General features: G+C 34.9%; 1 protein-coding gene across 1 annotated transcript in view; it reads right to left on the bottom strand.

Annotated features, from left to right (window-relative positions):
- Nucleotides 1-27,273, bottom strand: part of TNPO1 (transportin 1) — a 42,691-nt gene that overhangs the window by 5,189 nt on the left and 10,229 nt on the right. Inside the window, exons 6-24 of the mRNA XM_070938808.1 lie at nt 26,717-26,850; nt 24,557-24,638; nt 23,436-23,558; nt 20,057-20,175; nt 18,740-18,800; nt 17,924-18,092; nt 17,155-17,307; nt 15,039-15,264; nt 14,540-14,711; nt 13,797-13,883; nt 13,236-13,343; nt 12,905-13,063; nt 12,734-12,821; nt 7,788-7,886; nt 7,532-7,627; nt 4,355-4,430; nt 3,430-3,529; nt 3,061-3,135; nt 2,274-2,413 (exon numbers count right to left, since the gene is read on the bottom strand). Coding sequence (XP_070794909.1) covers nt 2,306-2,413; nt 3,061-3,135; nt 3,430-3,529; nt 4,355-4,430; nt 7,532-7,627; nt 7,788-7,886; nt 12,734-12,821; nt 12,905-13,063; nt 13,236-13,343; nt 13,797-13,883; nt 14,540-14,711; nt 15,039-15,264; nt 17,155-17,307; nt 17,924-18,092; nt 18,740-18,800; nt 20,057-20,175; nt 23,436-23,558; nt 24,557-24,638; nt 26,717-26,850 — 2,235 coding nt within the window. The 3' untranslated portion in view covers nt 2,274-2,305. The remainder of the gene's footprint in view (nt 1-2,273; nt 2,414-3,060; nt 3,136-3,429; nt 3,530-4,354; nt 4,431-7,531; nt 7,628-7,787; nt 7,887-12,733; nt 12,822-12,904; nt 13,064-13,235; nt 13,344-13,796; nt 13,884-14,539; nt 14,712-15,038; nt 15,265-17,154; nt 17,308-17,923; nt 18,093-18,739; nt 18,801-20,056; nt 20,176-23,435; nt 23,559-24,556; nt 24,639-26,716; nt 26,851-27,273) is intronic.

Genomic DNA, 27,273 nt, shown 5'->3' with positions numbered 1-27,273 from the left:
CCTGAAATAGTAATTTCAATTAAATCTTACAAATCACTAATGTCTAGGGACAACACTGTGTGGGTAGTTGCATCAACTCTGCTACTGTTTTAAGTTAGTGTTAATTTGAGGAGTTCCAACTGTGATAGTTTATTATTTTTATTTATTTTTTTATTATTTTTATTTTTATTAATCATATTTCTATGCCGCCCACTCTGCAAGGACTCTGGGCAGTTTACAACAATCGACAGTATACTAAATAGCATTGCCCCCAACAATCTGGGTCCTCATTTTACCCACCTCGGAAGGATGGAAGGCTGAGTCAATCTTGAGCCAGTGAGATTTGATCTGCTGAACTAGCAGTCAGCTGAAGTAGCTGCAGTACTGCACTCTAACCACTGCACCACCTCGGCTCATTAAAAGCTTATGTAACATGCACAAAAATTACAATTCAAATATCATTTTTTTATCTCCCAAATTCAGTTCTAGAGAACTACCAGTAATAAAGTACACACAGGGCTGGTTTACATTATGCATGTTCTTTTTTTAAGTGAGAGTGCAAAAATTTGCAGATGTCTTCATAACTGGACTGAAAATAATTGATTTTTTAAAAAGAAAAACTAAGTGTGAAAAAAATAAAAAATGATAGATTATCTGTTTTACTGATTTATTTATTGTTCAGTGTTGAGTACTTAGACACCATTGCATTGATAGATGAAAAGGAATCACATACTAGAACCCAAATCTTAGCATATTCGGGCTGCTTCAATTCAATGTGTACAATGCTTTGCTGTACTGCAGATGGGAGAACCAAAAGCCATTTGGTTAGTCCACTAAATTTCACAGGCGCTGGCAAAGTTCCATGAACAGAAAGGACTGGGTCGGAACAAAAGACTAAGCTACTTAGCTTGTATTTTTGAATATTGTGAGAATCTAATGTTGATTCAGTATGCTGTGTGAAACAAACATTGCATTAAACCATAACAAGGCCTACTGTATAACACATTAGGTACACGTAGTGATTTGAATCTGTTAAAACTAGTTTGAAATTTTATCAGGTTGTCTAAGTAACTAAATGAGGATGTGTCACTGACTCTTAAAAAACAATTGCTGAAGAAACTAGTGCTCACTTGTAGTAGAAAATCCATACAGGTAGTCCTTGACCTACAACCATAATTAGGATTGAAATCTTGGTCACTGAGTGAAGTGGTCGTTAAGTGAAACATCACATGACTGTTTCACTCAACAACTGTTACCCTGACACTTCCAGTTTTGGTTGTTAAATGATATTGTGGTTGTTAAGCAAATAGGTAAGGACAGTAGGGATGCCCCAGTGGGGCAAGAGAGAGGCCCTGGAAGCCTAGCGCAGGCTGTTTGACATCTTTTAGTTCAGGAGCTGATAATCTTCTCTGCCAAAATCCAAGCAGATATTCAGCCTCTCAGCAGAAATATACTTATGTGTGGTCTGCTGTAGGCCCCATCCCCACCCCACCTCTGAGACACCCTGCACTCCATACCTTACTGCACTACCCTCTGCACTGCAGGCTACTTCAGCTGACTGCTAGCTGCAGTTCAAATCTCACCAGCTCAAGGTTGACTCAGCCTTCAATCCTTCAATGAGGACCCAGATTGTTGGGGGCAATATGCTGACTCTAAACTGCTTAGAGAGGGCTGTAAAAGCACTATGAAGCGGTATATAAGTCTAAGTGCTATTGCTATCCTGCACTCCTTTCTTTACTGCGTGCATCTACGGTCAAGAGGCTGAAAATCTTACTTGAGTTTCAACTCCCTCTCAACTCTTGGGGCTGGCTGAAAGAGCTGTGTGCCAAAGGATTTCAATTCTGTGCCCGCGTGGATTTTAACAGGGAACTCTTTCAGCCAGTAACCAGACACGAGTAGGAGTCCTCTTGGCAGGCAGCAGCAGTTTGCAACATTTCTTGCCAGCTCCCCCACTGACTTTTTACGGAGGCTGATAGTGAAGATTGCAAATGGTGATCCCGTTTGCAGGGGACTTGGCAACTGATCATAAATGCGAATGGTTGTCAAAAACCCAAATCACAAACACATGACCACAGGTTGCAATGTTTTGTGACAGTTTAAAAAAGTGTTTTACAGGCCATAAAATATTATTTCTGAGGCCACCATTATTTCAAACCATCATTAAACAAAACAGTTGTAAGTTGAGGACTACCTGTAGTTAAACAGAGTGCCCACTAAAAAGACAACAGAACAATTCATGTATTGGAAAAGTTCTACAGGCAAGCTCATAGATAGTTGAAAGATAAATGATTTACCTCTTATGGTACTGCAGCTTGAATATTTGAGATTAAACTCCATAATAAGCTGCAAGGCGCTCTTTTAGAGGAACAGGAAACTGGTCGGAGAAACGCCTCCAATTTTCATCTCCCACTTGATTTTTAAATCCATGAAGGATCTGAAAATTAAATGAAAGTTAACTTTTTTTCAAAGAGATATTTGCAAAATAGATATTTAATTAGATATGAAATAAAGGCAGAAGTGCCCAAATATTAGGGTCTTGTTAATCTTGGAAGATATATTTTAGAATGCATGATACATTTTAAAGCATAAAATTATTTTTGCAGAACTGCTATAGCTGTTTGGAAGCTGCTCCTAGTTATCCCTGCATATATATGTGAGAGACTTTCTGGACCATCATAAGCCATGACTGTCCCTTAGAAAGAAGAAAGGAAAGGAAAAGACAAGTTGTAAGGAAAAAAATGAAGAGGAATGGAGACAAAAAGTAAACAGTAAAATTTCTCCAAAAGCTCTTACCAAAACTGTTAGCACCAAGGACCTAGTGGGAAATATTGTTTGTTGCCGCCTAGAGCTACAAGAGAAACATTCTTTGGTCCTGCCTACTGGTGCAAGGGGAAAAGTAAGCCAACTGAAGAAATATTTTAGCAACAGGAGGAAAAATGGAACCATCTTTAATTATAGATCCACATTAGAAATGATGTACAGTATTTGCACATTACCAAAATACAGTGGTTTGATACCATACAAAGCACTCTTTACCTCACATTTTAAAAAAATAATATACTCCTTTGAAAAAATTATTACCTTACAGAACATGTCTCGGAGATCATCCTTTGGGCTAATCCATGATGCAACAGCATCACAAAAAAATATAAAGTCCTGCAAATGTTTATAGAAATTGTAAATTAGAAATGTCCATTAACAGAAATGCAATAAATTATTTAAAAAATAAGACTCTTTTCTGCTCCACAATGTCAAATATCAGAAATACATTCCAAATAAATTGCAATTATCTTTCGTATTGATATCTTACATACTTAGCACATTCCCCTTTCAAAACATTAGTCAGCTTATATATATTTATTTCTTTGTTAATCACTCATATTTGATTATTCAAATATTTAAATTCAATTCAATTCCCTTTTTTTCTCCCAAGACCAAAGGAAGACTTACTTGGACTACTCCACTAGGGTTGACGGTAATCATGGTACAAATCCCACGGAATGCTGAATCCTTTTCCTCATTGTCCCTTATGTTTCGTAGAGAGGTGCACCTAATGCAATAAAGAACCTAAGTTTTAGATTTTTGTTTTTAATTTAATTTTAAAATTAAATTTTTAATTTTAATAGTATTTGATGGAATAAGTGTCACAGCTAAAAGACCTTGAAGACTAAGTCACACAAACATCATTAATCTTACATACATTCTACATTCTTTTTTTGTATATTAAGCCCTATTTAATTCTCCAAGGGTTGTCAATATTAAATCAGCTGCTGTTCCACAGCTGATAATGAATGTGACCTGTATTCCATTAAATACTTCTGTTAATATAAATACACACACATATATATTTATATATTTATGTATAGAAATGTCCATCAATAAAAGCAGTATATACTGCAACAATATAAAATTTATGATGTATCATAACATAACATCTTTAACTTGTTACAGCAGCAAGCAAGCAATTTGGTACAAATCTAGAAACATGTATCTCAAACAGCAAGTCAAATTGCAAATGATTTGAAATAATGTAATGCGGTGTTTCATGTTTTATGCTATTTGCATGCATATTATCATTCTGGTGGATTTTAAATGCTTTTAATAATCAAGCTTTGACACATCAAGCATGTGACAATCTTATCCCATGCATCAATTAGTTGTTAGCCACAACATGAAATATATACACAACAGTACTGCTAAAAAACCTCACAAACCTGATAGGACAAGATTAGTCACATGGTTGGCAATGATTAAGAATAGTGATATTTGTAACCAACTGAAAAGTATATCTAGAAGTGAGAATAGAGGAAAGAAAGGAAGAAAGAAAGAAGAAAGTGAAGAAAAATGAATTAAAAAAAGATTGAATAATACACACCAGGGTCTTATAAACTGCTGTAGCATGGGGGCCACCTCTTGAGGACAAACGTAACCAAGACGACCAATTGTTATTGCTAAGGTAACGCAATCACGGTTATACACCACCAAACGCCAACCAAGACATGAGCAAATGAGGGGGGAAGGAGAAAAATAAAGAAAAAACAACAAATAACTCAGAAACAGAAACCAACAGAACCTGTGTATGATAATAAACATAAGATTTCACCAGTGCTGTTCATTACCACCCCTAAAAATAAGGGGCAGCAATATGTGGCATACTATTTGGCGGAGGGCAGGGAAATAAAGGAAAAAGGAATAAAGTGAATGAGAGAACACCAAAATTATGATTAAAATCAAATGAATAGTTTCACTCAATATCTTAATACTGTTTAATTGCAACAGCTATTTCTATTTAGGGAATTTTAAACATTTATTAACATATTAGTATTTTTGTGTAATATTTCAAATTAACATTTAATGGGATAAATATTCATTTGAAAATCCAAACAGAATGATATCTAACGTGATTAGTCATTTCCTAGGGCTATTTTATTATACAAAACTAAATTTAATAGGAAAGAGGATAATATGCACATAGTTCCTCACAATAAAATGTGTTTTATTAGGTTATTGTAGATATTAAGTATTAATAATAATGTAAATAATACATTATTTCTCTCTGTGAAGTGTTTCAAAGCTAAAGATATGACAAACTATAATAAAAGAAACTTGCTTTATCTGAACATTTTCTTGGCTTTAGTATGAACATTTGCCTTGAAAGTGGCCATAAACATGTTTTAATGGTGTTCTCTCAGCTCACATAGCAATTCTTCAGAAAAGGGAAAGTGTGGGTATGTTTAAGGATTATTTGAAGCAAACTACATGAATACTAAAATCCAGCAGATTTGTATGAAGCAGAGAAGCCTATGCTTAAAAGACATTATGCAACACTCCAAAACAGGCATTTGTGTGAACAAATTTCATGAACACATGCAGTAAAGCTGATGATGCTCTTTTTCACTGTAAGGTTTGGTGTAGGATATACCAACATTATAAAAAATGAATTTTCCTATAAGACTATATGGATTAAATTAAATATTCAGCTTTATTTTTAAATCACGCTGATCATGAAACCTTGGTATCAGTAATCAAATTGCTTTTTTATTCAAAAAACCAAACTGGATAAACTTCTTTACAGTAACATTGGTCAAAATTTTTATACTGGCTGAGAAGAAGTATGTACCACTTATATTTAGCAGGTATTTTTACTTTGTGTAATACTGTACTGTGCCAGGATAATTAAGCCTATAAATTCTGAATTGTGATTTCAGGTATTATATTACTTTAGCAGAATATCCCACAACAAATCTAATGTGCAATACATTCAACATTTATTTATAGTATATAGTATGTCTGGGGTATCCATTTTAGAAAATTTAAATTGTAATTTTCAGGAAATTTAATTTCTGCATAGAGAAACTTAGTGCAGCAGTAATGATTTAAAAAGTGTATAGTCTTCATTTCCTGTAATGATTTGGGATTTCTTTCATTGAAAGGGATCATTCCAAGAGATAAAATTATTGACAAGCTCTTCCTGAATACTGCAATGCTGGTATGGTGCCAAATCACAGGTATAATTCATTTCCATTACAGAAATAAATGTACTGCTATACTGCATTTTAACAAACATGCATAGAATGAAACTTGACCTACATCCTTAAAAGTCAGCCAAAATTGGTTTAAACTGAAATTCTGATAACCAGTCATTTCCATAACAGACTATAATTTTAAATATACATTTAGAGTGCCAGTTTGGTTTGGTCCTTAGCCATGAAAGCCAGCTGGGTGACTTTGGGCCACTCATTCTCTCTAGCCCATTCCACCTCACAGGGGTTATGTTGCAGGGAAGCTAGGAGAAGGAAGGTGTATTCTATATGTTCACCACTTTGAGTTAATTATTAAGTTTAAAAAGTGAGGGATAATCTAATAAAAATAAACAAATAAGCAGCTAGAAAGGTAACCAGAATTTTCTAGAAAACTGGAAAGTTTATTAAAAACATGTTCCACAGGGTACAGGACAAGATTCAATTGTAGAGCCTCCTTCAATTCTAATACCATTTTATAGATCAACCAAATTGTATATGTTTGCACAATGTATACTGTCCAGCCACTTAAATTTGTTTGGTTTCATCATGTTGTTGATTACAATTATGAAGACTTCAAGTAAGCTACATACAAAGAACTGATAATTTGTATCATATAAAAAGAAGTCAACTGGATTATTTTAACTATAAATATAATCAAATTTTAATAATTTAGCTAAACATTTTGAGGTCTTATGCACTGTTACAAAACAACCCTACTAGAAATTTTTGGGGAAAAGTATTGATAATTTCATGGCAGCAAGACAAAGAAAAAACAATTTGCTCTTTCTTAACACAAAAATTCCTTCCCATTAGTCTCAATTGTGGGGAATTAATTACCCTAGCTCCAAATTTGCCACAAACCTAATACTCTTTTGGGAGTGCTCTTGAAAAATTATTCATTAATGGAAGATCCCTCTCCTACCAACACAGCTTCAGAATATCTCATTTGCTCAATGATAGAATCCCAACATCAGAGAAGCAAAGGCAACTGAAGCTAATTCATTAATTTGGCAGGAGCTGTTTATAAGGTTGTTGTCAACTTACAACCATAATTGAGCCCAAAATTTCTATTGTTCAGGAACATAGTTATTAAGTGAATTTTGCCCCATTTTATGTTCTTTCTGTCCATAGTTGTTAAGTGAATCACTACAGATGTTAACTTAGTAACAGGTTTGTTATGTTAATCTGGCTTCCTCATTGACTTTGCTTGTCAGAAGATTGCAAAAGATGATCACATGATCTTGGGTCACTGCAACCATAATAAACACAAGCCAGTAGCCAAGCTACCAAATTTTGATCATGTGACCATGGGGATACTGCAATGGTTGTAAGATTGAAAAAAGGTGATAAGTAACTTTTTTCAGTGCCGTTGTAACTTCAAATAGTTGTAAATTGAGGACTACCTTTATTAAACTAACTGGATTGACAAGCATCTAAAATTCATCTTGTTTTTAACACTGATGGAGTTTTTCTACAATTTTGTGTAATACATTTTAAAAATCACTGCAAACAGATCAGTTGTAGGGTACCTGTGTTTTCTAACAAAGTCTTTGGTGTGTTGGGTCTGTTAATGATTTCTACAAGCTGGTGCAAAACCATTGGGACGTAAGGCTGCATCTCTATACCTAGAAAAAAACAATACACAAGCAATATATTAAAAATCACTTTTCATTATAGGCACATTAACACAGCTGACAAAATTTATAAGTGGTTACAACACCAAAGAAAAATCTACACAATTGAAAATTCAAACTAGCATTTAAAAAAAAAAAAAAACAATCTCACCCATCTGAATAGAAATTTCTCCAATTGCCCATGTGGCATTGTTACACACAGAAATGAACTCGGGGTTTAGGTTTGTTCCTAAAATTGGCATGAAATCAGCTGAAAAATAAATAAATAAAATTTATGTCATTAAAATTTATCCTTTGCTAGAATAATAGCATAAAACTTCAGCGTAATATAATTTTAGCAGAAAATTCTTTGACATTTTAACCCCCCAATATTTCTAAAACCATTCCAACAAAAAAGTTCAGATTCCAAATAGGAAAGTCCATTATAAACATACCAATGTATTAATCTCTCTTCCAGATAAGATGCATATGGATACATTTGTCATAGGAACCTGTTTTTTTTGTTTTTGTTTTAAATATGCAATAGCCGTTTCTGAAGTGGAGCAAGCATAGTATTTATTAGGATCCAGCCAGAAGATAGTAGATGAAAATTCTAAATCTGATCAAACAGGCATTTACAATCTACTACACAGCAATCCAAAATACGTGTATGGAAATAAGAGAACAGGGTAAAAATTGAGATTTAAATATTAGTCACTAATGGCAATAAGATATTTTCTTTAAAATCTGAACAGGAGAAGGCAAAATGGGGCTTACAACAGAGAATCATTTTCTAAAATGGACAGAAGGTATCTTGGAAACTGAGCTGCTCCTCCCATTTGTCCAATAGGCAGGACTAACAAAATTTTGTAACAATACCTAGAGCGACAGAGAAAAAGTTTCTCCGTTGGGTAAAGATGTATTGGAAAATGACACCAATATAAAGAAAACCAGTGAGAGAGAGTCCTGCTAGTGACTGGATCCTTGGTGGCAGAGAACAGATCATTTGGTTGTTAAGGATTCCTGTGATTACAAGAAGAGAGAACTAACACTCAGAATGTTCGCACCAGCTGGAACTCTTGCCATCAGCTGCAGCCTTCCCTCCCCTTCACAACTGACTGTTTTCTCCTTCCATTTAAAATCTCAAAATACAAAGGAAAAAAAGCTTAATCTTCTCAAGGTCCTTGTGACAAGATGTGCTGTCCAATTATGACAGTATTGTAATTTGTCTGAAGATGGAGTTTTGTCTTTTTGCCAAATGCACTAGAAGTGCCCTGTAGATGTTTAGGACATTCTTGGTGTAATTGGAATACCTGTGAGTAATCACATCTAACTTGAGGTGGAGCAAGATTTCTATGAAGGGATTGTCAAGGAAAGCAGATTTTTAAAAATACTTTCTGCTGTGTGATTCTGAATCAACTGGGGGTATGATACATGCTTTCAAGAAACAGGGTGGCTGCAGTTACCAAGAAAGAAAGGAGGATCACTAGAGGGGAAGAAACAGAATTGATGATCCAACTGATGCATACAGAATCAGGAAGGAAGAATTGCAGAGCACACTAGTTGGTAAAAAAAATTGAGCAACAGAGAAAAGAAGCTAGCATGACTATAGCAAGTGTGGCTTTCCAAGAAGGCTTGGCAAAGAGTTATTTTTGTCTCTTCCTCACCTCTCCTCTAATTTAGGAAAGATTAGAAACTGGGGAAAAAATTAAAGCAAACTATTTAGAGGAATTAACATAACAAAGTTCAGTGATCAGGTCTCAAAACTGTGTAGATAAGGGATGGATCAAGTGAAAGTTATGTGATTACTATAAAGAAAACATTAAAATAAATAAACAAAATTGTATGTTGTTCTTTAAACCAGGGGTGAAGTTTAGCAGGTTCTGGAGAACCAGTAGCGGAAATTTTGAGTAGTTCGGAGAACTGGCAAATACTACCTCTGGCTGGCCACAGAGTGGGGTGGGAATGGAGATTTTGCAATATCCTTCCCCCAGGAGTGGGGAGGGAATGGGGATTTTGGGGTATCCTTCCCCTGGAGTGCGGTGGGAATGGAGATTTTGCAGTATCCTTCCCCTGCCATGCCCACCAAGCCACACCCACAGAACAGGTAGTAAAAGAATTTGAATTTCATCACTGATCCACACCCATTAAAGAGATAACAGGACAGTAAACTGGAATTATAAGTACTAATTATTTATTTTGTTTTGTGCAATAAACAACACTACATATGGAAGAAGTACACTGTGTTTATGTTTGGATTTATTCCTATTCTTTTCTCAGTATTCAGCAGTCCTGGGCATTGGAACGTGGCAGAAATTTAACTGGAAGGAGAAGTTGGTTCTATCTCATTTATCAACTGTTACCATCTCTTACTAATACCTACTAGAACAAGTAAGAGAAGCAACTCTGCTTTTAGGATACCTTCCTCCATTGAAAGAAAAAATTAACTGTTGAACTAAATGACGTGAAGTTCTCAGTTAAACTATCTAACATGTGACAATTCACATAGCCCATGCTTCACTCTTCTACTGCCAAGAAATAACTGTTACCAAAATGATACTCCATCTCTATCAGAAATCTCTCTGAAAACAACCCATATACAGTTGTAACAGAAAGCTGGTGGACCCTTAAAAACTAGTTATAAACATGCATGTAATCCTTAAGAACTGTGTGTAATCCTGCTTGTAATCAGTATTGTGACCTGCACTGCACCAAGACGTAAGAGATTTTGATTAACATACAACCATACAAAATAATACCATGCCTTTATTGAACACACTGAGCTAATATTCATCGTTTACATGGAGAAAAAGATGTGAAATCCCATTAAGTAAATTGAGTTGTATGTACAAGTCAATCAGATGATAATCCAGGTCTCCTCATTAAATACACACATATTGAATTCCACTACTGGAACCTGCTCGTCACAACGCATTTTAGCCCAGTAAGAGAGAACTCTGTGGTGTCAAAATATACAACACTATGAGAGATTCCCACCCCAAATCCCAGGATTATCGCAAAGGACCGGCAGACCAATTTTGTATTGTCAGATGTCAGACTTTATGTCAACTGTTCATAAATGCTAGGGAAACACTGAATAAAAGTTGTGTGACTGGGAATATATCTGGGAGGAAAGAATATTCTCTAGAAAACTGTCACTTACAGTATCTCAGCCAATTTATACCTGGATTATCTAATAGGTTACTGGAACAATAATTTATGAATAGATGAGAAAGGTAGATGAGATAGATATTCAAAATGGAATATTTGGACATGAATGGTGAAATTATGTCTGGAGAAAATGAAACAGTGTTACACTGAAATGGTCTCATCTCAATCACATAATAGTATGCTAGAAATGTGATAGTTTGGGGCTGCTTTGTAGCCTCATAATCCAAATGGCTCATGAAGACTGAAGGGACAATGGATTCTGGATTGTACCAACAAATACTACAAGAGCACATCAGGATATGTCTATGAATTGAAGTTTAAATGAATGGGAGTGATACAATAAAAGAGTGATTCTATATACAAAAATAAACCAGAATACTAAAGGCAGAAGAAAGATTACATTTGAAAATATCCAAGCAAATGCATCAACCACATCCCAATTACAACATTGTAGCAAATTCAAAAGCAAGCAGTTCATTCAAGGCTGGCTTTAGACTTGGGTTGAGGGTGCACTGTCCTAGGGGTCAAAACTTAAGGCACGTACACTGAGCTAGTTTGGTGTAGTAGTTAAGGTGCTAGCCTAGAAATCAGTAGACTGTGAGTCCTACTCCTACTTTAGCATGAAAGCCAGCTGGGTAACTTTGTAGCAGTTACTCTCATTCAGCCCAGCCCATGTCACAGGGTTATTTTGGGGAAAATAGGACAAGGAAGGAGTATTACCACCTTGTTCACCAGCTTGCATTATTTATAAGAAAAACAAATAAAGATAGGAAATAAATAAATCTTTGAATTAGCTCTGAATTTATGCAAGGCAACCTAAAACAGCAATGAGTGAAAGAAGTTTTTAAAAAGAAAAAGAAGAGCGTGTAAAGCATCCAGCCCATGGGCCGGGAGTTTGACAGCCCTGCCCTAATCCATATGATGATTGTCCATCCTGCAGTACTGTGGCTTACAGTGTGATATGAGGTTCATCTGCATCCTGCTAACAAATAAATTCTGATAAAACAAATAATACACAAGGTGTTCTATATGTGTGTGTTTATTGAATATGTAATATTCACTATCTTTGTTAGAAAACCTTTGTGAAGTTTTAGTTTATTAACCGGATTGCCTCCTTTAGCAGCAGTGATTTCAGCCAAATGTTTTCTATACATTACCTGTTGAGCACTCTCACACATTGGCCTCATGGTATTCAGCCAAACTCCTTGAACTCGCGAGAAAGTTTTTTCTACAACGTGTCTCCCTGGACAGAAAGGCGAGGAACGTGATGGTGCTGGAAAGGTAAGTCGCACAACTTGGGGCCCAATGCGTCCCACCCCAATGGCAACAGCAGCCTGGATGCTTCCCTTCCCCACCATCTCTTTATTGAGAGGGGTGGCAGGTAGGGCGGGGGAGAAGCGAGACACTTCTCACCCACCCCAGCTGCCACCCCCCAAATTGCATCCTAAGGGGGGTGGGTGGGGGCGGGTGGCTAAGCAAGGGGCAGGAGCCCTGTCACGCCCGGCGGGGGGAGTGGGGCATGTAGTGGGGGGGGCTTATTTTGCGGGGGTGTCTTATATTATCACATGTCCTGAAAAGCCCGATTAGCCTTATTTTCAGGATATGTCTTATTTTCGGGAAAACACAGTAGATTTCTTTAAGCCAAGAAAGACTGAAGCAAACGAATAGGAACCAAGCACCTCTTTCCCATCATTCTAGATAAGAAATTATTAATTGAAATAATCCACAAAATATTTCTCCCCAACATGGCATATTGGTAATAAAAGCTCTATAAACAGGTCCAAGCCATAAATGTATACATATATTTATGGCAATTTTCTATTACTACAGCCATCATTATCAATTTATAGTATAAAGGACTTTTAATATCAAATTAAAAAACACAATGAGTATGAGTTGGCAGTTCAAAATATACATGATAACAGCTTGTGGTATTAAGTTACCTACCAATACAGGGCTTCACATGCTGAAAACATGCCTTGGTCAAATCCCCTAGCAAGGCAAAAGAACTCTGTCGTACCTCAGGCATTTTATCCTAAGAGAAAAGAAATAAGCTTTTGTTTTTAATTAGAAAATAAAAACAGCACCAAGGCAAAAGAATGTGATTATTTATCTCACCTGCATACACTGGTACATCAGTGTCAGAATATTGCTCCGAGCCACTAGTTGTTCAATGTTGCCTCCAAGTCCTTCAGCTAAACCACTTAGTAAATCAAGAGCCACAATCATGAAATCTTTATCTGGAGCTTCATACTGATCTGGTTGAGCATTATGCAACTAAGAAAAAAACAATTGTTGTTTAAAAGATTTAAGTATGCAATATTACAGTGTATAATTTTCATTACTTTTTATTCCCAAATTGATCAAAGAATTTTATAAACAATCAGGGAGTTTAAATTCCACTGACGCTACATTTTCTAATGCTATGAAAACAGGTAACAGAAAATACCATGGCTTGTGCAAGAGTCTTTTGTACCAGATTCACACAGCGCTGGTAGACAGGTTCACAGTATGGAAGGAAGCCAGATTGCAAGGCAGTGGCAACCGAAGACAGGCACTGAAATACAGGAACATGTGTACCAATTACATAGTATGTTAAAGATATTTACTACATTAATTCTGTTTAAAAGGGAAACTTTTGAAAGATAAAATAAATTCATGTATTCAGATTAAGAAATGGTACGATCATAATGCTTGAACACACAAGACCAGATGAACTCTCCATTGATTCTTTGCAGTTTAATCCTATAATTCCTTCTATAACACATTCTTACAAGTTCCCAGAAAGCTAATTCCTAGAAAATCCTCAGAACTGCCACATTATGGTGCAATCATATCAGATCTTGTCCAAAGATCTTCATGAAGCTAATGGGGCTTAGTCCTAATTATATGGATGCAGAATTAGGATACCTCAATTCCCCCGTTAAAAGCTGGCATCATAAGGAAGAAAATGTAAACAGTGATGATTTATAAAGGTCAAAGAACTATTTATAACAACAGCATGAATTACCTCTAATAAAGGGAAAAGATCTTTATCTTCATCCTTTAACATGTTCCATTTTTGGATTAATGGAGGCATAAGCATCTGGATGTATTCCTGCAGATGATGAAAATTTCACAGAATTTATGCTCTACAAAACTTTATTTAGTTTTTTTAAGCATTTATGTAAATTCCCTTGAATTAACAGCAGTTGAGTGCCCACTCCCCAACAATATTGTTAGCAATTTAGACTGTAGAATTCTTCTTCCACTCCCAAATTAACATATAGTTGACAGTCACTTGTTGGCCCTGGGCAGGAAAGGTATGTTTACAAAATGGTCCTATCTATTCCAGGAATGACTGGAACAGGAGTCACCAGGAATCACTGGTTCCTGCCTTGCTGCTTTCTTTCTTGTAGTTATGACAAAATAATGGAGATATTATCATTGAAGGATTTCAACAATTATAAGGAAAACATCTAGGCATACATTTTAAAGCTTTAGGTATGTAGCATTTTATTCATGAATGTTCAAGTCAGATTTTATAATGTTTCTTAAGAGCCTAATATAAAGCAAAAAAATTGGAATATTCATAAATAAAGCAGTGAATAACTTGGGCACAAAATCTCCAAAAACACTTATCTAGAATGAATGCTTGATAAAGAAATGAATAAAAAGTCAAGTTTTTTTGAAGAATAGAGAGATACAATTTATTTATTTATAACATTTATAGGATGCCCATCTTACCTCAAGGTAACTCTGGGCGATACTTACTGGTTTGTTTAGATGATGGCCTACAGAATCTGCTAAAGTTCCTATGGCATCATAAAGAATGAGCAGATTCTTATGTTGGTATTTACTAAATGCAAATACCAAAGTATCAAGTATATAAGCAAGATAAGGAACAAGCTCTGTACAAGCCTCCTCTTCTAGAGTAGCAAAGGCACTAAAAGGCAAAAGAAAACATTAGTCTACAGAATGAAGGAATGTACTTTCCCTCTTACATAAAATAATAAATCCCTTAAAAAATCTATTAACGGTATATAGGGAATCGAAAGTTTTATATTTAACAAAAACAAAGTTATAATTTCCTTAGAAAACAAATATAACATAGCTGTTACAAGCAAATATAATTGCAGGAGAATGGCTAAAAATGGTCTCAAATGGCTTTTCCAGTCAACTAGAAAGGAGCTACTCAACAAAAATAAATAAAACAATACTGTAGACTACAGAATTTACCTTGAGAGCCATGGCTACCATTACTGTGACCTACCTGCAGGCAGCTTCTTGTACTCTCTTGTTACTATCAAGGATACGCTTTAGCAACTCAGTCATTAATGGCTTCAAGTATGTGTCTGGGGGCTGACTGACTACCCAATGTGCATAGCGACTAAGAGTCCAGCAAGTAATGGAGCGCACAAGAGCCTTTTTATCAGACAGGCACTGAATAAGGTGAGGAATTAGCTCGGGAAGATATGGAATCATACCCTGCATACAACCTGTAGCAATATGAAACGAAATAAGAAAGAAATAAGAAATAGTTTATCAATCTGGTAATTATATAGTGTTGCTATTACTACTAATATTATAGGTAGTCCTTGATATACCAACTTAGTACAATTGCTGCACATCTCACTGCAAGGCAGCTCTGGGAAGCTTATAACATTAAAATATATAATGAAATGTATTATTATAAAATGTATTAAACATTATCAAATGTATTGATATTAAACCAAAACAGATTAGTAAAATAACAAGTTTGTATATTATTAAGTACCTCAATACCAATTTCATACTTCAAACATATGACACATACTATTTTGAATTATATTTCATTGTGAATAACAAATGTCAAAAATCAACAGATAAAGATGACAAATTTAATACGATTCTGAACAGATCAAGATACAATTTTTTGTAGTAACTGAAGCCCATAGTAATTCACATAATAGAAATGCAAGAAGTCCATATTTAAAAATTTGTTTCAAAATTTCAATTCAATCAGATCAGATGCCTCTTCGGCATCCAACAATCCTACCAATGCTGATTTAAGTTATTCTGAATGTATATCCAGAATGTCAGTTAGTAATCTAAATAGAGCTGGCTAGGGAATAAAAGATAATTGTCTGTAAGGGGTCACTGTTCACATTTTTGCATCATCAGTTAGAAAGTAAGTTGGTTGTTAGCTTGCAGAGTTGCAAATTCTAATCCCAGTTTAAGAACAAAAACCAGCTGGGTAATCTTAGCCTAGTCATTTTCTCTCAGCCCTAGGAAAGGAGCAATGATAAATCACTTCTGAAAAAGCCTGCCAAGAAAATTGCAGGGACCTGTCCATGCTGTGTCTGAGAATCAGACATGACTGAACAGAATGAAAAAAATATATTAACCCATATTAATCCATTACAATTATATTTATTAATACCTTCAACAAAGGATCAAGATACTGAAAAATAACCTAGTTGAAAACAATTCTGATGTGGAATTGGAAAGAAACAAAATTACTTCCCCTATTTTTTTCCTGCTTCTAGACTTTAGAATGCACACAGTATTTAGAGAAATGAGTCTTAACTTCTCTTGCTAGATTAAACTAAGTGGGGACTCATCTTTTGACTAAGGTGGGTACACAAGGGACCATGGAGAACATCATTATTAAAGAGCCCTTCCTTGTCAGGAAGAGCTGGCAATAAGCAGTCTGGAGGAGGCCTATATTATTTCTCGAGTTTTTTTGCACATTCCTGAGCAAAAGATAAGGACAGGAACACCAGTACTGATGAGGAAAATGCCAAAACCATCCTTTTTCTCTCTCATCGTAACTCATTCCCTTCTCACTTACACATCACTTTGCACATTCACTCAAATCTAAATAAACACGCATGTATCAATTCAACCATCAGAGAATTTGCCTCCTTCTCTTTTGTACTCAACTGGCAGCAAACAAAAGCAGCCAAACTGCAGCCAAGAGCCACAATAACCCAGGTATATTTGGTTGTCCTTCTCCAACACTTATTGTTTTCACCAAGGTATCTGGGATGGAGGCAATGGCGCATGTGCGTAGGGGAGTGTAATTTAAAATACATTCCATGTACCTAAGAAGCTCTATAACTGTACAAACTGGTATTTTAGAATGAGTCTAGTCATCCACAATAACTTTTTCAAATTTCTTCCAGGTAGATTTAGAATTATCTCTCTAGTATCTCACTAAAGTGTTATTAAATTTTATGTATTACATATAAATGAAGCCATCACATCACTTATTCTTGCAGGTCTCATTCTCATATTTCTTGCAGCAGGAATATGTTCTGTGTGATGCATCATGTTTAGATTTATCATAGTTTCTTTCACACTATGAATAGTAACGAAGTACAACATGAACCTCAAACATCATTTACCTTCAGCAATTGCTCCTAGAACAAGGATGCCTGATTCTTTCACCACCCATTCTGGATGAAAAAGCAATTCTTTTAGAAGGGGCAAAATATGTGGCAGCAGGTCATCGCGGAATACATTGGCAAGAACATCAAGGGCAGCAGCTGAACATTTCCCTAAAGAAAAGTAACATATATTTTTGTATGATCTATTAATGCTTTCAAAACCTCCCTCCACTTCATTTTGCAGTATTAGCAAATTTGCTATTTGTTGAAAATTATGAAGAAATTGTAACAAAGAATAAAATACGAAGGACTTAAAATCAATCTACTATTCTAAACACTGTATGAGGAAGTATGTTTGTCTATGCTGGCAAAACATTCAGAAGGAGTCTGGTAGCCCATTTTCAAACTACCACATTTTATTAAATGACAAGAAAAAAGTGCATAAGCACATGTCTTTTAAATATTGTAGTTGGGAAAAGTGCTCCAGATTTTTTTGTTAAGAGAGTTTAAACCCTTATAACTTTGCAATCAATATTTTGTTTATTTATCGATCAGTTACCGATCTCACTAATATAAATCTAGGCAGTATATAATGCAAGCAACAATTACAACTCTGTAATCCCTTAATTCGGGGAAGAGTCGGGGCATTAAATATAAACAAAATCATGGCACCCAAATCTCATATACAATGCAACCATGTAACATAGTTAACTTCTGAACAATTCTTAATATGATACACAGATATATTCATAAGTTTTACATTATTTCAGCTGGAAAAGTGGCATACTTAAATTCCAGTCAGAAATAGTGTCATCATCATCAAGCTCATCTTCCTCGTCTTCCTCTTCTTCAATACCATCTTCTTCATGTTGCTGAGCTACTGTTCGTGAACGGTGAAACCGAGGCCTTATATCTTGTTCACTATCTGGAATTGCTTCATCTTCCTCAACATCTCCCTATTATCAAACCAAAGAGCAAAATATAAAGAGAAAGAGATGTTTCAGCAATACCCTGGCCCTTTCTATGCTATATCAAACTTTAAAAAAAAAAACTTTGATATGCTCAGTTAAAACACCAAATGTATGTTTAAATTTGTAATGGTTAAGAAGTAGAAAGTAGCAAATAACTTACCAAAATGTTACTAAAAAACCACTAATAATTATTAATAATACAATTCTACACTTAGTTATAGGCAAAAATTTGGATAACCTGGTCAGATTATATACTTTTGATAATCTCTAAATGAATCAAAATTGGCACAACCTGTACATAGTATATAATTTTGTATTTTGTATTTGTAAGAAACTGTAACTAAAAAACAAATATGCAATCAAATTGACAGATATTGGTTTAACTTTTTATCACAAAGAAGCTATCTCAGCTTTGGTTCACTTAGAAAATCACAGAATCATGTATTTTGTTCAGAAGTTATTAACTTCTAAGTACAACAATATCTTTTCAGAAGATATTGTTTTATTGGGTATATATAGGTGCTAATTTCAAAGAAAATGGATATAGCTCTGTACTGAAACATGCATTTTGCTTGATGTACAGAAATTTCAAAAAATCATGGGTATTGGAGGCAAAGTATAGTTATTCCTACCTTCAGCAGAATGATATCTATTTCTGAATATTTCATACCATTTACAAGGACAGGTATCAACCTACATAAAAAAATAATTAAATAATGGAATATCAATTCCTAAAGCTGTATAAGCAGGAATTCACATTCTTTAAAATTTTCAAATACCAATCAAACCCATGAAAATTATTTAAGAGAAAATGCTGAGATAATGTCTGCTCACTTTAATAGTCAAAGATTTGAGACCGGATTTCTAAAAGACATGGGTTTATTTTAAATCAAATTAAAATTAGCATGTTTTAAAATCATGAGCTATCAATTTTAGAATATTTGAAATGTAAAATATTCCACTGGATGCCATTTCAGGATACTAAAATGTTTCTTATACATATGCATAGATACACATACATACATACATACATACATATCACAGTCAAGTGGACTATACCTAGTGCGCAATAGCAATCATAGTAATTTAGCTGCATGTTGCAGGCCCTGTATTTGCTTCTAATTAGTTGATAGATGCAATTCAAAGTGCTAGTTTTAATTTATATATCCATGTAAAGCTTGGCTATCAGTTGTTTTCAGGATAATTTCTTTCAAATTAATCTTTCTAATATACTTCTTGCTACATAAATTATTAATGAATCCACCATTTTAGAAAAGTAGGGTGCAGCAACAGGAGTTTCAGTGATGGCCCCCATCTCTTCCTGGGGCCAGCTATCATGTATTCTATCCAATGGTTTTCCAAGAACTAATAAAGATGGAATTGTCCTGGAGAGCTTTCAGAGAAAGAAGGAAATGGATACTTTGGCTTTATTGTATTTCCTGTTATGTTTGATTGAGAATTTATTTATACTGTTAACCACCAGGAATCACACATTTGCTAAATAAATGGTAAAAGAAAATTTGACTCCCTTACAAATAGGTCTTCTTTCCCTGGACAAAAGAAGCAATTACATTCAGTTTATAAAACAGACATTTTAAAACAAACAAGGGTTAAATGGTCTGCAGTTGTGTTATACAGTATGGAAAAAGCATGAAGTATTTTCATGGAGAAACAGACATTCCCCTGATTGTGCCACATGAAAGTTCTCACTGATATTACTGGCTTTTCCAACTTTCATAAAAACTATTAGCATGCAAAAATATGTGTGAAGTTATTATGTGTCCATGGATAAGTACATAGGTACAATTACCATCTCAATTTAAATGTTCCAAATAATGACTACACAAGATTCATGAAACAATTTTAAGAGTTTTTAAAGACATAATGAGATAAACGTGCACATATATTTCAAATAAGCCAATATAATATTAAGAGGAAAATAAACTTACTTTGTAAGATGCCGATACAATACATCTTTACAAATTGGCTGTTCAGCCAAAGTCAGCCAGAATTCACAAGCTTCCAAAGCCACATTTTCATCTTGGTCCTGAGTTCTTTGCAGCATGTACTACATATTATGGCAAGAAAGTAAAAAGAAACAGAAACTGGGTACATTTGAAAATACAGTGTAATTAAAATCCTTTCATATAACATTCTATTATCATAGGGATAATTTGAAAAATGGGTTTTTAATATATGAATAACTATAGATCACAAATATTTTTCTCTATATTCTGGCTGCTTAAAATACAACTCTTTTGCCTTATGCAGATTTGTCTTAGTAGAATAATATTTTGGCATTCACTCTCCAATTCCTCAATATTTAATAAAATGTTTTTTTTCAGAATTCTGCCAATTCTCCTAGAAACAGCAATCAGTATTGTTTGTTGTTTTCCTAGACTCCCACATTTTATTATTGAATAAATACCACACGTGCCCTGTACTTTATTGGTAATTTTTAAATATTTAGTATATTAAAAACTGATTTTCTTGACTGCCTGCTATTATTACATTATGAAGTTTGAAAAGTGGAGTGTTTTGTACTGGTTCTCATATAGGTCAGTATTTGTTTCCTCAGCTTTTCACTTTTTAAACTCAAGTAGAATTTGTCCAATTTCCAACTAAGAATAGTTTTTAAAATTTGCAAGAAAAATTGTGTTTTGTCACAAACATTGTTTTTATGCACATTTTATATAAAATTGCAAAGCATGCCCATTTGTTGCAAATAATTTTATTAATATAATGCTATTTGTACAGTATTTGATGTAATGTTTTCTTTACAGTTCTCCAAAAGATAGTTTTAATTTTTGACAGTAGAACCTCACTGTACGATCAGATAAACCCACATACTGAAATGTAAATGGATTTTTAGTTGTATTTCAATATAGCAAGTTAGGAATGTTTATCTTAAAACACACAAATTAAATGAATTTTTCATCAACCTTAATATAAAGCAGCCATCTATTTTCAGAATGTTGCCACTAATAATTAAAAACCTAATTGCTGTGGTTACAGAAATGATTGCTGATCACTGCAGGCTATAACTAACTATGGCTTAGCTCACAACAAGGTTTTTCGCTGCAATCTAATATGTTAAAAATAAAGCATGAGACAACGTGCAGGCAGTATTTAAATCTGCGTATTCACAGAAACAACATGTAATGTTGAAGGGGGATAGGATAGAATAGGCTTCTGTGGGGCAAGGCTGAGGAAGAGAAGGGGAGAGGAGAGGCTGATCTTAACTACTCATTAATTTTCAAGCTGTGTCGATTTATCAAGCCCAATCACATAGTTTCGTAATGGAGCACGGGTATTCAGCTAGTTATAAATAAATGTACACATACTCTTCGAATTACGACCATAATGGAACTATTAGTCTTAAGTAGTGACAGTGGTAGATCAGGTTAGTCACCTGACTCACCTGATTTTGCAACATTTTCAGCAATGGTCATTAAGCAAACCAATGATTTGGTATGGACCAGTTTTGCCAAAAACAGGAAGTAAATTCCAGTTTGTAGCAAATCTGCCGTAAAACATGGGCACATAACCACGGGATGCTGCAAATGACTGTGTGTGTGTATATATGTGTGTCTGGCCATCGTAATTTCAAATCTTGACTTAAGTACCTCCAGCGAAGTCCGTTGTAACTTTGAACAGTCACTAGTTATAAGTAGAGGATTACAACTAGGCATAAGAATTGTTTTTATTGCAATTGATGTAGCATCTAATTGAAATTGATTCCCTATCAGTTTGCATTCCCATTCTGTAGAAAGACTTTGTCTTATTCTTAGATGTTTGTGAAGTACAGGATCATGTTCTGCGTTGAACTTGGAAAGTAGTTTGGGAACAGAATGTAAAAAGAGAGAAAGAATTTTCCGAATCTGCCTCAGAAAATGAGTTCAGTAGGGGAACTTATTTAGTAAAACTCATTTGGTATTTAACCAAAAGGGGGGAAATCTTTTTCTTCTTGTATTACTATTCTTATTGTTTATTCTTGGATTCCAGGATGAAATGTTTTGATGCAGAAGCTGTATAAATTTTACTATTTTGGAATCATTTGAAATAATGACATAGGTCTTATCCAATGTTTTATTTTTTTATTTTCTAGACGGAGATGAGTCACCTTTGCTTTGGAGATAGTTCCTACTCGGTATTTTCATTCTATGTAATTATTGGAAGACACTGAAAATAGAGGATCTGATGTCCTAATAACAATATTCTCTTTTCCTATTTCTTTTTTTGGGGTTCTTTACAGCTTTTTTGTGTGTGTGTGTGTGTGCATGTGATTTCAGAATTCTGACATGAAAATTCTCTTTTTCCACAAAATACAGCAAGTTAGTTTTTTACATGCAGATTTTTTTCAGATATCATACTTAGGGTCCTTCCAAGAGGAAACAATATTTATTAAACTGACAGTATAAACCTGATGCTATATCTTTAACAAGAAACTCATTTTTACTCAATACATTTCCTTTTTTCTTCAAATTTGTTTGCCGTTGGGAGTGGGAGCAGGATTAAAATGTATTGCTAAAGTGTACAAAATTATCTGCAAATATTTGAAATAAATTATATAAATACTGCATTTTGAGCATTTTGAGTATTGATTACGGATTTTAAAGAATATGGCATATACTTATAATGAATTTAAGATGAACTTTAGTTAACAAAATATATTTATTGGACATCTCAGAAAATGTCTGAAGCAGTCAACTTCGTTATACTGGAAGAAGAAAATGATGGACACGTCACTTGCTATGGGACTGCTTCACTATCATCTTATTTTGGTTTCTTATTTTTTATTTCCATGTGGTTCTTATTTTTATTTCCATGTGGTTTTGGGAAGAAAAAGATATGAATGTGATTTTGAATGATGTAGTAGAAAGAATCAGTAGGAAGAACTATGGATTTACTTATTACAGGTTATAGCAAATAATTCTCTTATGATGGAAAGATAAGGGCAATTTGGATTTACAATATTAGATTAGTAATAGTAATTAGTAATTACTAGTAATTAGATATATTACTGTCTGCTTATGAAATGACTTTGTGATTAACACTATTTGAAAAATGACTGATTTTATATTCTTTTTATATACTTTTGTGCTGTATACTAAAGCAATACACAACAGATACATTTATGTGCTCTTAAGAGAAAATAGACTAATAGGCAAATGTAAGTAGGACATTAAGAAATAATTCTGAATTACAAATTTGGTTTTCAAGCATTTTGATATATTTAATAATGGAAAAGTTGCATCTGCCAAAAATCTCTAATTCAAAGAATGTTATTATCCTAAAACATTTTATAAAATACATGCAAAATGTTACCTCAACAATACTAATCATATGAGGAAGTAAACGGTCCATTCTAACTTCCAGAAGCATTACCAGAGCCCGACAAACATTTTTACGTACTTCTGGCTCCTCATCCCCAGCCAATGCAAACAGATTCTGTTAAAGGGGAATCAAAAAAACAAGAACAGAAGGGTTTAATGGACAAATGGAAGGACGGGCAGGTGGATAGATGGAGAGACAGAGGGAGGGAGGGAGGGAGAGACAGGGAGAGAAAGAGAAAGAGAAAGAGAAAGAGAAAGAGAAAGAGAAAGAGAAAGAGAAAGAGAAAGAGAAAGAGAAAGAGAAAGAGAAAGAGAAAGAGAGAAAGATAAACGAACTATGAACTAAAATTCATATTACCAACATGATTCTTTCAGTGGTCTATGTTATTTGGAAAAAATGATGGACTTAAGAGTTTTCTAGACCTCACTGTTGCAGACCAATATTTATTCTTTTAATTCAACAATGCAGACATTTTTATTGCATTATAAACATAATAAAATCTAAACCATGACTAAAGCTTTCTCAGGTTAGATACTTTTAGATGAGACAGAACTGTATTAATTTATATAGGAAGCTTTGTCTCTTCTAATGTTTAACATCATTCAGATCAGCTAATTACAAATAAAAGTGGTTGTTATGTATTGCAGACACATTTATTTACAAGCAAACAGCTATACCAATCAATCCTGCCAGGACAGAGAATAGGAAGTTTAAAACTAGACAAAATGATGTTACCTTTATTACCCTCATCAACCAGACACCAGCATAGCTGGAAGTCAGAGAAATGGATACTATTTAGGCCATTTGTTTGGCTAGACATTAATAAAAAGTCAGAAAAGTTGGGCCCTAGAAATATCTGAAAAACAACTCAATTATTAACTGAAAGAAAATTCTCAATTTTTATAGTTATTGGCTCAGGTTTTTTAAGTAGGTTTTTTTGTAATTGTTGCCACACTTTATCAAGGAAAAAAAAAAAAGAAATATTATTGTCCACTTGCCTTCAATCCAAATGGGACTATTTTGAAGCAATGGAAAATGGCATTCAGAAAAAGAGAAATTCATCATAAATATCCGCAAGAGGTACAAATATGTTTCAAATATGAATCACCCACCTCAATAAATCCATCAATGTGCAGCATAAGGGCTTGAGTTCTACTGATGATAAACTGATTGACACAAGCAACCGCATGGGACCTATAAACATGTTAAAAAAAATTATACATTACTGTAAAAAGTTGAAGAAATAAATTTACCATTACTTAGAATTAAACTCAACATCAATCTCTTTGCAAAGGGAAAAATAACTTGCTATTTAATATTATGAATGAAGCATGTGGGTATATTGCATATCTGGAAGTTTCAGAAATGTCAAAAACAGTCTTATTAGTTATATAGGTAGTTTTCACTTAACGGTCATTTGTTCAGTGGCCAAACTTACGGTAGCGCTGAATGAGGGAGTTACAACCAGTCCCTGAAGTTACAACCATTGCAGCAACCTGTGGCCATGTGATCAAAATTTGGGCACTTGGTAGCCTGCCCACACTTAGGTCCCCTTAAACTTCCCCACCCCCCTATCTTCTTGCTCTATTTAGGCTCTTTCGGTACCCTGCACTTCATGGCCCCTGCCACCCTAGCTGATCTTCACAGTCTTCTTGCTCCTATTGCTGACAAGCATGCCTAGCCTGGCCCTTCATAAAGGAGCTGCTGCCTCACAAAGGGCCAGGGCAAGCATGCCTTGTCAGCAGAGGCATTGGGCTGTGGCTGCAGCTCTGCACTACTTTGCTGGGACAGGCTGGGGCTTCCTAAAGTAGCTGCACAAACCATGCTATTGGGCCGGGCTGAGGCAGGTGACGCTTCCAGGGATGGCTGTGGCTTTGTACTGTGGCTCAGGAGTTTTTTGCAGCCCCAGAACTGCAGTGAGCCAAGAAGCCTGAGTTGCAGAGTGGCAAACATAACCACAGCCATTAAATTCTGGTGCTGTTTGCTGCCCTGTAAGGCAAGGTGCAGGGCAGCCAAAAATGCATAGATGGGGGAAATAGGCAGTTAAGGCGAGTGGAAGGCAAGGCAATCCTTATCCTGGAAAAAACTGAAGCTCAGGCCTTGGGAGGGACTAAGCGTGAAAAAGCTTGGATTCTGGTTTGTCCTTGGGTAATGACCAATGAAATTCAACTAACAACAGCAATGAAAATTCCTGGAATTGTGGTTGCTAAGTGAAGCAACCATCATATGTCATACTTCTTTGCATCTTATTTCTGTATTAAATTTATATGCTTAACGATGGAAATACCAAGCCTAATTACTGTTGTAATTCAAGGACTACTTGTAGTATAGCCATACTGTTATTAGGAGAACACCTCTATGATATTAGACTTCCTTAGTAGAACAAACTCTGGTTGGATACCTTCCCTTTTATCAAGTATTTATTGATCTCTAAGGGCTAGTAAAATGGTAAGTGGTGTCATCTAAAGTTCAAAATATTACTGACTGATAATATCCAGAATGCAAAATTTAGACACCTTTCAGGTAAACAGTTCAATATCACATGTCACAAGAATAACTTGTGACACACGAACTGTCTTAAAGACAATAAAGAAATGACTTTTCCAGTTCAGAAAAAAATATCTACAGTTAAGTCAATAGAAAGGGATTTTTTCACAATGTGTCAAGATCTGAAAAGTAAAAGCAAAGAATTATATTCAAGGCCACAAACCTAGATTAAAGTAAGTCAGATTATGCAAAGAAAATAAATCTTGCTAGGAAAAATGTATAGGTTATTACTGGGTTTCTGAGTGCAATTCAAAGTGCTGATTACCATCTAAAAAGCTCTGCACGACACAGGGCATGGATATTTCAAGATCACCTGTCTCCAATTGTCTCTGCCCATTTGGTAAGATCCAACAGGGTAGGCATTAAGATCCCATCTATTTTAAAAATGTCATCTACACATGAGGATGCTTTTTCTGTTGTGGAGACTGCCCTCCAAGGTCTACGTAGCCTTGTGCCGGTCTGCCTTCAAAAGAGCCTTGAAGACCCTGCTTATTCCATAGGCCTTTCAGCCCACTACTTGGTTTGCTTGGCCTGGCCATATCTATTTGTGCTTTAATTGATTCCTATTATTTTTTCAACCTTTGTAAACAACCCAGAGTTGTGCGTAAATGGATGATTGCAGAAACTAAAATAAATAAATTTCAACAGTACTCTCATGTTAGCTATCTTTAAAATGCTTCCCTGAAAGCTTTTCAAAGAATTGACTAGAGAACTTTATTTCTTACCTTATTTTTGGACTGCTATGTTTGAAGAATTGTAGAAACTTAGGGATCATGATATTAAGGGGACGATCTAAAGCATCACTGTCTAAGATTTCAGCTGAATCTTCACAGATCTTCTGAAGAGCTCCAAATGCACCCTACAAGATATTTTTTTTCTTTTTTGATATTCATATAATGATATCAGACGCATCATCACTTTTAAATTTTACCTCCTTTTCCCACTGCAGGCTGAATTCCAAATACAGCTGACATCTTATTTACTTAAAAGATCTCTATGGCTACCCCTCTTAGAACAGAATTCTAAACAGGTCAAAACAACAATAAAAGAAACAATAAAAACCAAAAGAAACAATAAAACTATAAAAAGTATAAAACCAAAAGAAAAAGGCACTTAGCCATCTCACTTGGATGCCTCCAACAAAATCATCCACAGGCTCCCATTTTACCTGATCCCAATCCCTGGGGGAAGAACAAACCCTCTTCAGACTTCCAAAAGACTAAAAGGGTGAGGATTGCCAGATCCCCAGCAGAAGAATGATCCACAGAACAGGGAAAAGACA

This window comes from Pituophis catenifer, unplaced genomic scaffold, assembly GCF_029215685.1.
Source record: "Pituophis catenifer annectens isolate HBS135680 unplaced genomic scaffold, rPitCat1.0.hap2 SCAF_2, whole genome shotgun sequence".
In the NCBI taxonomy this organism is placed as follows: Eukaryota; Metazoa; Chordata; class Lepidosauria; order Squamata; family Colubridae; genus Pituophis; species Pituophis catenifer.
The sequence above is the reverse complement of the archived record's forward strand: the minus strand, read 5'-3'. Positions and strand labels throughout refer to the sequence as shown.